The following is a 13,773-nucleotide window of genomic DNA, read 5'->3' on the forward strand; positions in this document are numbered from 1 at the left end:
ACGTTCTTGGGAAGTATCTCTGACTGACTCTATCTCCTTGGCCACAGCTGATTGGTAGGGGGTGGGCACTTGACTCAAACCAAGGTGAAGCAATTTTTCGGGTGTAGCAACAAAGAGGAAAGCCAGACTCTCTAGTGCTTGGTGCTATAAAACGTAAAGCTCCTGAGTTGTCAGCCGCCAAGTTTTCCATTCTGGGAACAAAGAAAGATGAAAGAATGAAGCCAAAGCACACAGAGAAGCAGACACTAGAGTTGAAGAGCGTCCTGATGATATTTTAGTCAAAAGACTTAGTTACTAGAAGCGCAGCCACAGCACTGCCCTTCCTGCAGTCTCAGTGTTCAATTCTGCCACAAGAGGCCTGGTCAGAAATGCTCCCTGTTCACCTCTCCAGTTTGAGGTGGGGTCCTGCCAGCTGCCAAAAAGAATCCTAACTGATATACCATTTTCTTTTCATTAATTTCTTAAAGAAATGGGTTTTACTCCTTTTTGGCTTCAAAATTTTCAGAAATTTTATTTAACAATGAACAAAATAACTCACGTTTCTGAATGCCATTACTAATGCCTAACACATCAGAAATGTGATTCTCTTTAAATATAAATTGAATATTTTCTTAATGACAAAAGATAATCTTCAGTGAACTGCTTGAATGTCTCATAAAAATATAAAGTCAGACATTGTCCTGACAGCTGTTTCAGACTATTCACTAAGTAAGTGAAATAGGCTAATAAGCATTTCCAAAGAAGGGGTGGAGAAAGTATGAGAGAGAAAATCTCATGAACAAGTATTTAGGGAGCATTTTGGCAAATGAGAAACTCTGAAGCATTATGGGGAATGAGAAATTTGGAGAAGATGAGAAAAAGGATATATCAGAGCAAATGTTATTTACCACAGAAATACATGGTTGGCTTAACGTTTATAAACCATTCAATGTAAATTACCTTACCATATTAATAGAATAAAGAAGAAAAAACAAATGATCATTTCAGCCTCCCAAAACTCTGATCTCTGTTTTCTTAACTTAGCAAGACAACTGTTTTCCTCTTGGCATTCCCCTTCCTGCACTGCAGCTGGAAAGTACCTCTAGGCATGAAGCCAGGACTACTCTAGGGCTCACCTCACTTGTTTTTATTCTCTCAGGGATCAAGTTTCTGTGCTGCTTCTTGTCTAATGTCCAAAACCTTTGCCTCATATATTTTGTCCAGTTTTCTCATTTACAATAGGAAGACAAGTCTGATCCAAGATACTCTCTCATGACTATATAATTACATTTTTAAAATATCACACTACCTACCATGTGGAATGGATTGTGGGAAAGTAAGAATTATAGGAAAGGAAACCAATGAGGAGGCTATTGCCTCCCATTGACAAGTGACAAGTCCAAGTGACAATTATGGTGGCTTGGATTTGGATGGTAGTAATGGATGGAAAGAAGTAGATTTAGCATGTTTTCCAACTGGAGTTACAGGACTCGATGCATTAGGTGTGGTATGGGTGCAGGGGAGGGGAAGAAAAAAGGATCAAGGATGCTATCAGGGTAGACAGTGGGGCCTCAGCCGTAATGTGGAGACTTCAGGACGAATACCTTGGGGTGGGGTAGGAGTATGGACTACAAAGTCCTTCCCCTCCTGCTGCCTTTCTAGTCTTTCTGTGCCCATTCTCCAATTCTGCCTCACAAAAGTCCAACAAATTATTTGGCAGAAACATTCTTGGGTTAGTGTGAGGTCATGAGGAGTAAGAAAGGAAGAGGCTGTGGCCTTTTTTTTTTAACCTAGTCACATAGTATTAAAAAGTTGCATTTTATACAAGGAATGAGTTCTTTTTTTTTTTTTGAGCAAGATTAGCCCTGAGCTAACATCCGTGCCCATCTTCCTCTGCTTTATATGTGGGATACCTGCCACAGCATGGGTTGATAAGCAGTGCATAGGTCCGTGCCTGGGAACCGAACTGGTGAACCCCAGGCCCCAGAAGTGGAGTGCACAAACTTAACCACTGCGCCACCAGGCCAGCCCCAAGGAATGAGTTCTTAAAAACCTTGCATATGTCAAAAATGGTAAGAGGTGTCATCTAGGACTATATCTCTAAAGCCATGAATAAATGAAGAAAAAGATACAAATTGGTACATAAAGTGATAAAACACCAGGATCCCTGGTACAGGCAACAGCAACAAAGGTCAAACACAATTTTCCTAAGGAGAAAATCATTCTCATTCAATTTCTTGCTAAATAATTACTTCTTCCTCTATCACCTCTTAAAATTAGTCTTTATGCCCTCAGTAGAAACATACTATGGTATACTTCAAGTTTACAATGATTTTACTTCCCTGGGAACAACAGCGCCCAGCTCCAAGCCCCAGAAGATCTACAGAGGTTGGCCTCCAGCATCCTGTTTGAGTTCACAATCCCACTCCATTGGCTATGGGAAGTGGCCAGAGGGAATGCATCTGATCCACATGGAACCAATCAAATTTCCAGGGATTTAGAATTCAGAATTGGGTTGTAGAGATAAGAAGTTAGTCTAAGTGAAGAAACTAACATACAACTGTAACATGTAAGCTCAGAAACTGGGGTGCAATGGTAGGGCCTTTCCTACGTAGACTAGAGAAGCAGAGAAGGCAGATCTTCAGAGAAAAAGAGAATGAAGCAGATACTAAGAGAGAAGCAGAGATAAAGTCCTGACATCTTTCCAGTTCCTGATTTCATATTCTTCCTGAGTCCTCGAGTTGCATGAGATATCCCAGTATCTTTGTAAGAATATTTTTCAATTTTGCTCAAGTTAACTGATGATGGCTTCTACTACTTGAAAACTCTTGATTAAAACTCTCGATTAAAACTCTCTGGCATTAGCTTTATACATATATTTTCTCAGCACGGCTCTACTATTCTCTGCAGTTCAGTCACTAAATACAAGCATTTCTCCTCTAGCATATTATGAATTGAGTATAGTATGAACTGGGTATAATAAAACTGATTTAGGAATAAGATTTACATTATATGAAGATCTATCGGTTTGTAACCAGATATGTGTCAAGGCAGAAGGTAGCATGGTACGTAATATGGGGAAAGGGGAAAATCTGGGGAATCAGGAATCCTTTGACAGTAATATTTCCTGGTTCCTCTGGCCTCCTGAGCCACAGCCTTTGCTTGTCCTATTCCCACCTGCCTTGCTGGCATTCTCAGCTAAAATCTGCTGCTGCTGAAACCACAGTCTGGTCTTTCTGACTTGGTTAGAGCCCTGTGGCTTTCCTGGCTGACTCAGTCTAACCTCAGCTCTCATTAGCCTCATGAGACTAAGCTGAGACTTCCATGGAAGTCTCCTGACTAAGTCAAACAGAAACTGAGAGAAGCTCAGAAAAGCTGAAACTCAGAGCCTGTCCCACAGCATACTGCCCCACCGATTTTTCTCTGATGTATCTGCACCCATCCTGGGAGGCAGGTCATCCGATGTAGGTATGCACAGTGAGGTGGTTGCTCAGAAACCCACACAGTAAACAGAGGCGAGATCTTTACTTTTCTAACAGAGATAGGACACAGGTCTGATTGCTCTTGCTCTTCTCCATCCCACAATTTCTCATGGCTGTGACTGACATGAGATATGACTATGTCATATTTTTAATCTTCCGGAGTACTTCAACCAACCCTTGCTATCCTAGGCGGGAGGAGCGGTGGCATATACATGGTTAAAGCCTGGGCTCTGGAGTCAGACTTCCTGAGTTTGAAATCTAGCTACTCCCCTTTCTAGCTCTTTGGCATTCTCCCTTTACCTTGTCTGTGCCTCAGTTTTCCCATGTGTGAAAATACAGGTTGGCAACAGTAGCCACCTCACAGGGTTGTTGTAGCTTCTTATGACAATGACTGATGCACATTAACTGCTCAGTAAATGTAAGATATTATTATTACTCCATTACCTGAGCCCTCTGGTCTCAGCCTTCAATAATTTAAACGAAACTCATTGAATTTGCAATAAAAAATAAAAATATTTCATAAAAATATAAAATCAGATGTATTGACAACTGTTTCAGACTGTTCATTAGGCGAAAATCTTCCTACAAGATTGTTGTTGTCGTTGTTATATTGTACTTTCTATTAAAGTTCAACAACATAATAACAAAAGCCCTAACAACAGTAGCACTTAACATTTATTGACCATTTACTATGTGTCCGGCTCTAAACTAAGCATTTTATATGCATTAGTTTAATCAGTTCTCCAAAACACCCTTCGAGGTAGGTACTACTATTATTCCTGTAGTAGGTTTCTGCTGATATTTAGGGCAAAAAGAAAACAAACTGGGAACATGTTTGTTCTCAACTATGGAGAAGTTTTTTCTAATTTGGCAAAGAAGTGAGTTCTTGTCTATTGTTGGAATTTTCTCATTTAATACATGTCAAATTTTTTTAAGAGCTGTAAACAAAGCTAAGTAAATAAATAATAGCTGTTTCAAATGAAATTTAATTTATGTATGTGCTGAAAATTATTAAGAACTTTTCATGATTTTCTACATGCTTACAAGTTGGATCTTACAACTCAAGTTTTCAAAAACAACTTGATTTTAAATAGTATGTTTAACCTGTTCAAGATTGCAAAGGAACTCAAGAAACTTATGAACTTTTATATTTTTTCTCTGTAAATTAACACTTATTTACACATTATATTGTATACAATTTAACCAATGAAAATACGAACAATGATTTTATATAAAACATCCTTTTTGCTTTTACAATTACCTGATAAGAAGGTTCTCTACTTCTTGAACTTCCGCTATGGACTCTTCATTATCAGAAAGGAGACGAGCTTGAAATTTTCTGTCTTGGAAATCATACAGCATCACAATAATAAGGCTGCTCAAATGATCTGGCTACCAAGGGGAAACACACGAAGAAAAGTATACTAACAACATCTAATAGCACTATTTTCCATTCCATCATTTTTCATAAGAGAGCAGGAATATGAACATTTTTACATACTCTGGTTGGATTCAGAGATAGAAAAGGTCTTCAAAATAGAAAAAAATCCTTTCAAAATAAACCTTTCAAAAGACAATTTTCGATATGTTCCTCAAAACGAAAGGACAAGGGTCAGTATTAGAAGCATTAGAAGTAAGAAAGAGTTAAGGATGTATTTCGAAGATGTCTCAGCACTAAGCAAACTAGTTGTGTGCAGCAAACTAGTGTGAAGGCTTTTTAATACTTTCTAAATAATTATGAGACAGCTAATTATATAAAAGTTGCCTACTTACTATTGTGGTACTTGGAAAAATATAGCTATCTATTAATATAGTTTCCAAAATATCTTGATCTGCAAGACAAGGAAAAGGTCTGTTATTAAAAATATCAAAGCTGAAAATAAAAACTTTGGAATAAAATACACTCTAGACAATGCCATAAAATACTTTTAATTTCATATCTAAAATATACCTCAATTCTTGATAAAGATTTCAATTACAATGACATGATAAAATATTTGTAATCTTCATGAATTCTAGACCCTTATGACCCAGGCTCGACATGGATCATAATCAAAGGAGAAATATCTGAATAGTCAAAGTAATAATAAACAAATTCCAACCTTTAAGTTATGTCCTTTGAAAAACATTAAAGAGGATCTAATTTACAATGTCTTATCCTTTTTATGTATTGCTGGATTTGATTTTCCAATATTTTATTTAGGATTTTTGTTCTATGCTTATGTTCATGAGGGATGTTGGTCTGTAATTTTCTTCTCTTGTAATGTCCTTGTCCATGTTGGTATCAGGGTTATGCTGGCCTTATAAAATGAGTGGGAAGTGTTCCCTCTTTCTCTATTATCTCGAAGAGTTTGTGTTAGATTGGTATTATTTCTTACTTAAATATTTGGTAGAACTCACTAGTGAAGACATTAGTAAGATGACATTTAATCTAAGACCCAAATGACAAGGAATTAACCATGTAAAGATTTGGGAGGAAAGAGCATTCCAGGCAGAGGGATAAGAAAAAGTACTAAGTGGAGGGGCTGGCCTGGTGGCGTAGTGGTTAAGTTTGGTGACTCTGCTTCAGCAGCCCAGGTCTGTGGGTTTGGATCCTGGGCGTGGACCTACACCACTCATCAAGCTACGCTGTGGCAGTGTCCCACATACAAAATAGAGGAAGATGGGCCAATCTTCCTCAGCAAAAAGAGGAACATTGGTAACAGGTGTTAGCTCAGGGCCAATCTTCCTTTCCAAAAAAGAAAAAAAAGTACTAAGTGGAAACAAGTAGATGTATTTTAAAACCTCCACAGAACGCGAGTATTCCTTTTGTTATCACTACTTAAACTATATGTACATCATATAACAAATGCTTTAATCAGTAGAAAAGAAAATTGGTCTAGCTTCAATTCATTCAACATTTATGAAAAACCTACTATATGAATAGCACACATGGAATTTCAGTTTTTATCTGTGGGATGGGCAAAGTAAAAATAAGTGACTAACTTGGGAAGCACAGACTCCAATTTTCACAGGAAATCCTTTGGGAATCTTTCCATATTTTGGCCACCAATCACAGCTGTATGGTACAAGGCAATATCCCCACTTCACTTACAAAGAAAATGAAGTTTAGGGTTTCACACCCATAGCACCTGCAAACCAATTCCTATCTACTTCATAGTAGAGCATGAGTCCCTATATACTTCATACTTCTCAGCATGAGTCCCAGTTTTTGTCACGGAAAATATAGTCCTCATAAGAATGAAGAACTTCTAGGGCTGGCCCGGTGGCTGAGTGGTTAAGTTCGCGCACTCCACTTCAGGGGCCCAGGGTTTTGCTGGTTCGAATCCTGGGCGTGGTCATGGCACCACTCATCAGGCCATGCTGAGGCGGCGTCCCACATGCCACAACTAGAAGGACCCACAGCTAAAAAAATATACAACTATGTACAGGGGGCTTTGGGGAGAAAAAGGAAAAATAAAATCTTTAAAAAAAAAAAAAGAATGAAGGACTTTTAAGACAGCAGACCTGCATAGGCTATAGAACTTTGAGCAATGGAAGTGCTGGACTCCTAAGAAACAGGAGAGGCAGAATGAAGGGAAAGAAGACGGAATATGATTTTGCCAACATTGCATTTTTTTCTAGGGCTCTTTTCAAAACTGCTATCATCTCTGGGCTGCCTTTGATACTGTGCAGAATGCACTGCCTTTGTATTTCTACAATTCACCTAACATTCTCACACAGTAATATCAACACTAATAATGTATACAGTCATGTGTCACTTAACGACAGGGATATGTTCTGAGAAATGGGTTGTTAGCCAATTTCCTCATTGTGTGAACATCATAGAGTGTACTTACACAAACCGAGGTGGTATAGCCTACTACACACCTAGGCTATATGGTACTAATCTTATGGGACCACCATCACACATGTAGTCCATTGTTGACCGAAATGTCATTATGCAGCACATGACTATACTTTAGACAGTGCTTTCCATGAGCTAGACATTGTTCTAAGTGCTTTCCATATATTAATTCACTTAACCCTCATGACAACCCTATGAATTAGGTACCATCATTATCCCCATTTTATAGATTAGGAAATGAGGCACAGAATGGTTAAACAATATGTTCATAGCCACACTGCAAGTAGTAGATGAGGGATTCAAACCCTGGCAGTCTGAAGCCCTAGTGCCTGCTCTTCATCACAACATTATGCTGCCTTTCCTCAGCTTACTCTTACAACAAACCAGAGTGGCTAAATAACACACACTGTTAATGCCCAATTTGGGTTACTGCAAACCTTGCCTATCCTAGTTGAGGATAATAGCCCCAATTATCTCTAGTCCCCCACTAATTAAAGCCTCTTCCCTTTAGTCTGTGAAGGGAATTCTTACTCTCCATTCCTCACGTTTCCAGTGGGGAGGGCCTTCCCTAGAGAAACATTCCTGGACTTTCCCTACCCCTTAATCACCACTCCCCAAGAAAGGAAAATTGAGTTTGATTGGTGAAGCTGGAAGAAGGAACTGGGGCCTATCTCCCTTCCTCCCCCGGCCCTCTCTCCCTCTCTCTCTGCCAGCATTTCTGCAGGAGGCATGCATGTATTCCAGGAGGTCTTTCACCATGTGCCTCGTGTGAGCTGGGGTGGAGGGGTCTGCAACTCTTCAGCTGTGCCACGGGTTAGATGGGAAGTTCTAATTCAGGAGCAAAGTGTTTGCAAGCCTATTTGACTGGAGATCTAAAGCCATGTCTCCAAGCATTTTTTTTCTCGCTCTCAACTGGTCCCAAACTCAAGTGTAAAGGAGGAGTGCTATATATTGGACTCCTAAAACTTACACAGTCCATCTGGTCATCCCTCCCATTCTGGAAGAAAGACGGAAGATGTTTCTTCTTTTGACTGTCCCCTGTGTTCTCCCCCTCTATTTTTATTATGAATTCATAGAGTTTCCTTCATATGAGTCACTTCTAGAAACTTCACATCAAGAATGTCAAGGCCCTCCTATAATTATAAATATAGGTATATAGGGCTTTTTAATGTGTGGAAGGAGGGAAAGTTGACAAAATTATTAAAGCCTCTTTGGCAAAACTAGTAAGAATAGCCACATTTTTGAAAGGATATTTGAGAGAAGTAGATACCGGGGGAAAAAAGCTGGCATCATGAAATACAAAGTCATTGTTAAAATGAAACAATGTGAAATGATAAAAAACTAGAATTAGGGATGAGGGTTACTATTCTACCACCCTTTCAACTAGATGAAACCCTTCTTTTTATCCTTCTTCCTGCTTGGTTCCCTAGGTATATCATTTAACCTCTTCTTGAGTTTCTCTCAACTTTTTCATCTGCAAATGAGAATCTTCCATTTCAAAAAACTGGTATATCAAAATATATAATTAGGGCCAGACCTGTGGCCAAGTGGTTAAGTTTGCGCACTCCGCTGCGGTGGCCCAGGGTTTCGCTAGTTCGGATCCTGGGCGTGGACATGGCACTGCTCATCAAGCCACGTTGAGGCAGCATCCCACATAGCACAACTAGAAGGACCTACAACTAGAATATACAACTAGGTACTGGGAGGCTTTGGGAGAAAAAGGAAAAATAAAATCTTTAAGGAAAAAAATACATATATAATTATTTTGTGAATTACAAAGAGCTATGTAGATATAAGGTATTATTATTGTCATTCAAGAGAACTGCTTTAACCTCTTAGGTGACAACCAGAGCTTGAGAGGTTGTTGCTCTAGATCATTTTCCTAATGACTCACTGTGCAATCCAGAATTAACTCAGCAGGCCTGGGTGGCCAAGCCCTGCACATTCCAAAGAAAGGTTCAACCCTTGAAGAGCTCCTGGACAATAACCTCTAAGCCCTCAGAGCACCTTGTTGATCGAACTGTCTTTATCTACCTGGGGCCTTGGGCCACGTGGTATAAGCTTGATCTCTGGAAAAGCTAGAGATTGAGGAAGGTCAGTCATGAGGTCACTCCTTGTCTACATGACTGACCCTGCAACAAAAATCCCAGATAACAAGGCTTGGGTGAGGTTCCCTGGTTGGCAATACTTCATTTGTGTTGTCATACAGCATTGCTGGGAGAATCAAGCACTGTCCATAAGACTTCACTAAGAAAGGACAATAGGAAGCTCATACCTGGTCCCTCCTGGACTCTGTCCTACGTACCTTTTTCTGGTGCAGATTTTAATCTCCATCCTTTCACTGTGATAAACTGCAACTATGAGGATAACAGCTTTGTTGAGTTCTATGAGTCCTTCCAGTGAATCAGTGAACCTGAGGGTGGCCTTGGGAACCCCTGATGACAGTTACTAATTCCCAAAGCCATAACTAAACCATACATTAAGCACTTACATGGTTTTTTACTGACAGTTACATGATTATGAAAGGATCAGGTTAATGCCACAGCCAGTTCCTGGTTCTGAAAATACACCGATTACTATACACCTAGAGAGGCAGGAGAAAGAACTAAGCCAGGAATAAGAGCAACAGTTTCGGGAACATCTCTTTTCTCTGGTTTTTTTTTTTTCCTTTATTTATTGTTCATTAATTTATTTTTTAAGAAATCACTTTTCCAGTCTTTTCTTCTGTTTTAATATTTAGAATGCCTTGAAATATCCAGAGATTCCCTGAAAAAATAAACTAGCTGCTAGCACACTACTTCTGTGACAGAAGCCAAACTTAATTAGACTGCTCTTCATTACCTTCATTAGCAGAAAATCGACCTCGGGGTTATTTAGTAAAGCAGGACTAGCGGTTGTCTTGATTTAAAAAAACATTATACTGAGTCCTTTAAATCTTTAAAAGGTTAATCAGACAAACAGGACACTCGGCTTTGAAAGAGCTCATACACAAAGGACATCAACAAAGGAGCCAACAATAAAATTGAACAACGGAAGACACAACCAAAAGAATATACTTAACATTTGTATAATTAAGAGATTTTCCTTGTCATTTTTTTCCTTGTACTTCCTTTAAAAAAATATGGTAATATGATCCGATTACCTAATTCACAAGTTTACCCATAAAACGGACCATTACCCAAGCTTTCTTTAGTTTGTACACTAACCTTTTCAGCTTTACTGCTCCTATAAAACTTCAGGGAAGAAATTCTGAGTTTTCTTTTCTGAACCTATACTGTTAAACCAGACATGAGTTTATAAAATATTACATGTGGAGATATTGATAGAACACTAATAGAAGATAAAAATGAAATGCACGAGAGCCTCCAATATTTTAAAGCAAAATATTAATAGATATTATCATAAGAAGAAAATAATACTTGTGCCAAGTAAACAACCAAAGCCATCTTAGTTTAGAATTTGAACTTATAAAATGAACATTTTAAGGAAAAGCAGGTTTCTAAAGGCCTATGACAATAATTTATCTGAATGGGGTTTTCTGGGTCATTAAAAACATCAAAGACCGTTTCATAAAACAGAAATAAGGATTGAGAGAAAGAACAAGATAATACACCAGACATATCACTAGAGCATGGCCATCTAGTTAGCGCATTAATTTTACAAAAAATAATTTCAGGCTTTTATTATTGATTTCTAAACATAAGAGTCAATATTCTACTAGGAAAAAAATCATCTATGATAGAGTTTTGACATTAACATTAAATACCAACTAATCAGCATAGATGCCCGGGCTGCATTTCATTGTTGCATGGAGAAAATGTTAAAATGTCATCCGACTCATTATTTAAAGTGCAATATTTTGGTTCGTCTTTAAAAGTACATTTTAATAAGGGGGTGAAGAGAAGGGATGAAACAGAATCTGAAAGATTAAATGGGAGGAGGAAAAATCGTTAAGACACATTTAAAAAGAAACAAAAAATCACAAACAGAAAAGAAACACGAAAACTAAAGAGAAGCTGCTTCTTAACATCAGATTTTTTTCTGTGACGAAAAACACCTGGCTTCAAAGTTGAACCGTCATCTCTACAGTCAACCAAAAATATATATTCCTGTCTAGATAATTAATAAGACACTTTAATTCAATTGAGCAATTTTTAACTGCCTATGAGCAAGGATGTGCAAGGCCCAGTAAGAACTAATACTAAGGAAATACACGCAAATGAGTGCTGCCCTTTCAAGGGGTCTCTTTAGGAAGCCATATGCTCACATGTCAGCAATACTGCCAATACTCAAACATTTCTGGAACAATATTCAGTTTACAAACCAATATAAACTTTATAGTTGATATTATATGATAACATACTGTATTATCCTATAGTTTATAGCTAATGCAAAAATAAACATCTTCAGGCCCTTTGACTGCTCTCATAGCAACAATGTTTGGTTCTGTGCTACAGTCAACTCCACACTCCGAAGCTGATAATTCACCACTACTGAGGGAATGTGAAACATTGCATCTCAATCCCTGAAGGCAAATTAGAAAGAGGAATTCTACAAAAGTTTGGAGAAATAAATTTACGAGCTTTCCCAATCAAATTAATTTTGGTATTCATTTCTAATATATTGCGCTTTTTCTTCTTATTCCATCTGTTCCTCTCCCCCGCTCCTTATTGGTTTTTCTACTTGTGAAAGTTCATACACTAAAATACAAGCTGTAAACGCAGAGAACAGAAAAAAGAAATACCCAAGGAGCAGAAACTATAATGGGATACTTCAATGGATTCTTGTTCTTCCCACTAATGGGATTCTTTCCTTGTTCAATTTATTTATTTACTTATTTGGTGAGGAAGATTGTCGCTGAGCTAACACCTATGCCAATCTTCCTCTATTTTGTATATGGGACCCCGCCACAGCATGTCTTTACCAGCGATGTACAGGTTTGCGCTGGATCTGAACCCAGGAACCAAGAGCAGAGCAGGAACTTAACCACTATGCCAGGGGGCTGGCGCCCTTCCTTGTTCAAGCTAATGACTGTGCATTACATCTAAGGACAAGGCACGAAGCTGGGCACCAGGAAATCTGCAGTCACAGTTCTGGCCTGAAAGAGCCTGTTTTCCCGGAACTCTCCTAGTTCCTTGACACTTGCAACTCACCGAAGAGATGCATATGCATAAAAAGAAAAGCTGGTGAGTATGAGGGGGCGGGGAGGGGCTCGGCAGTCTACAAATTCTCTCGTTATCATTTTTTTTTAGTGCTGATTTTCCACACTGGGACTACTCACACTTCAGGGCACTGAAAGCCAGCTCATAGGACGAACGCTGAACGGATTCATCCTCACACTCGGACAAGGACTGCAGGGGTTCACTCCCATATTTTATTAAGACTTTTTCTGGTGACTTTTCGATTCGAATACCCTGAAAAATGTTCGCTGCCATGACGTAAACGGAGTCCGGATAGCCAGTTTTTTCGGGTAAACCAGTGGAGTTGTTTTCGCCGGATGCTGCGTCGTGTGACAGTGCCAGGGAAGCGAGTTGGGAGATCTCGGTATTGTTTTCCTTCGAAAACTCCAGTTCACCTGTGGAGTTCAGCATGTCTGCCTCTTAACTGTCGTCGGTAACTCAAGCTTGAATTACAAGTCAGATGTTTTTCCTTGGACCTTAAGCATCGTCTCTGTGAAAAGAAAAGGGCATCTCGGTAAATCACTCTTCCTGCAGGACCACACCTGGCGGCCCATTTCGTGGTGGCCTGAAAGACTCAGAGGTGGCATTTACCGGCCGATGCGAGCATCCCATACTTGGAGCCGAACAAGCCCCACGAAACCTCCCTACGCTCAGAAAGCGAGGGCGGTGGAGACGGCTAGGAATCGCCTCCGAAGCGACCAGAGATTTCCCCGATGGGGGGCAGCGCTCTCCCACGAGCCGCGTGTGCGGCCCACGGGCGCCCCTTTCACCGGCTCCCGCCAACCTCCCTTACCCCAGAGGGCCGATGTTGCCCGGGGCTTGGGGACCGAGACGCGGCAGCCGCTGCACTTCGGGCACCGCAGGCAGGTGTCGGAACCAGTGCCCCCAGGAGCCCCGGGACGGCGGGACGGCGGCCTGCGAAGGCCGTTTGGTTCAAAGGCAGCCTCTCCCACCAGCCGGATTCGGGGCAGGGGTCGCGACTTCCGGTGCTTGGTTCGCTCCGGCTCCCGGAAGGCGGGCGCGCCTCAGGACCTCGCCTGGCTACGCACAGTGGCCCTTCGCGGACGCGACTACGGAGCCGGGTAGAGTGCGAAATGGTGGACCCGCGGGCTCACATCGCGGAAGGGTAGGCCTTCCCCGCCTTTCGCAGGCCTCGGGCCGCGGACCCTGGTTTCCATGGCAGCCGCGGGGGGGCGGGGAGGGCGGGGGGGGGGGCGGGGGGCGCGAACTCCGTCCGAGAGACGTTCCCGCGGGATTTGGCGGGTGCCGGCCTCTCGCTCGGCGA

The 13,773-nt window shown here is 40.6% G+C and overlaps 1 protein-coding gene across 9 annotated transcripts in view; it reads right to left on the bottom strand.

Moving 5' to 3' along the window:
• Nucleotides 1-13,422, bottom strand: part of LOC124232926 (putative methyltransferase NSUN7) — a 37,546-nt gene extending 24,124 nt beyond the window's left edge. For all 9 annotated transcript variants that reach the window (XR_006886941.1, XR_006886940.1, XM_046649850.1 and 6 more), the window contains exons 1-4: nt 13,282-13,422; nt 12,590-12,978; nt 5,235-5,293; nt 4,723-4,853 (exon numbers count right to left, since the gene is read on the bottom strand). Coding sequence is in view for 7 of the 9 variants with exons in the window: in XM_046649850.1 (XP_046505806.1) it covers nt 4,723-4,853; nt 5,235-5,293; nt 12,590-12,899 (500 nt within the window). In the remaining 2 variants the exon portion in view is untranslated. The remainder of the gene's footprint in view (nt 1-4,722; nt 4,854-5,234; nt 5,294-12,589; nt 12,979-13,281) is intronic.
• Nucleotides 13,423-13,773: the final 351 nt, after the last annotated feature.

This window comes from Equus quagga, unplaced genomic scaffold (genome assembly GCF_021613505.1).
Source record: "Equus quagga isolate Etosha38 unplaced genomic scaffold, UCLA_HA_Equagga_1.0 146_RagTag, whole genome shotgun sequence".
Taxonomy (NCBI): domain Eukaryota; kingdom Metazoa; phylum Chordata; class Mammalia; order Perissodactyla; family Equidae; genus Equus; species Equus quagga.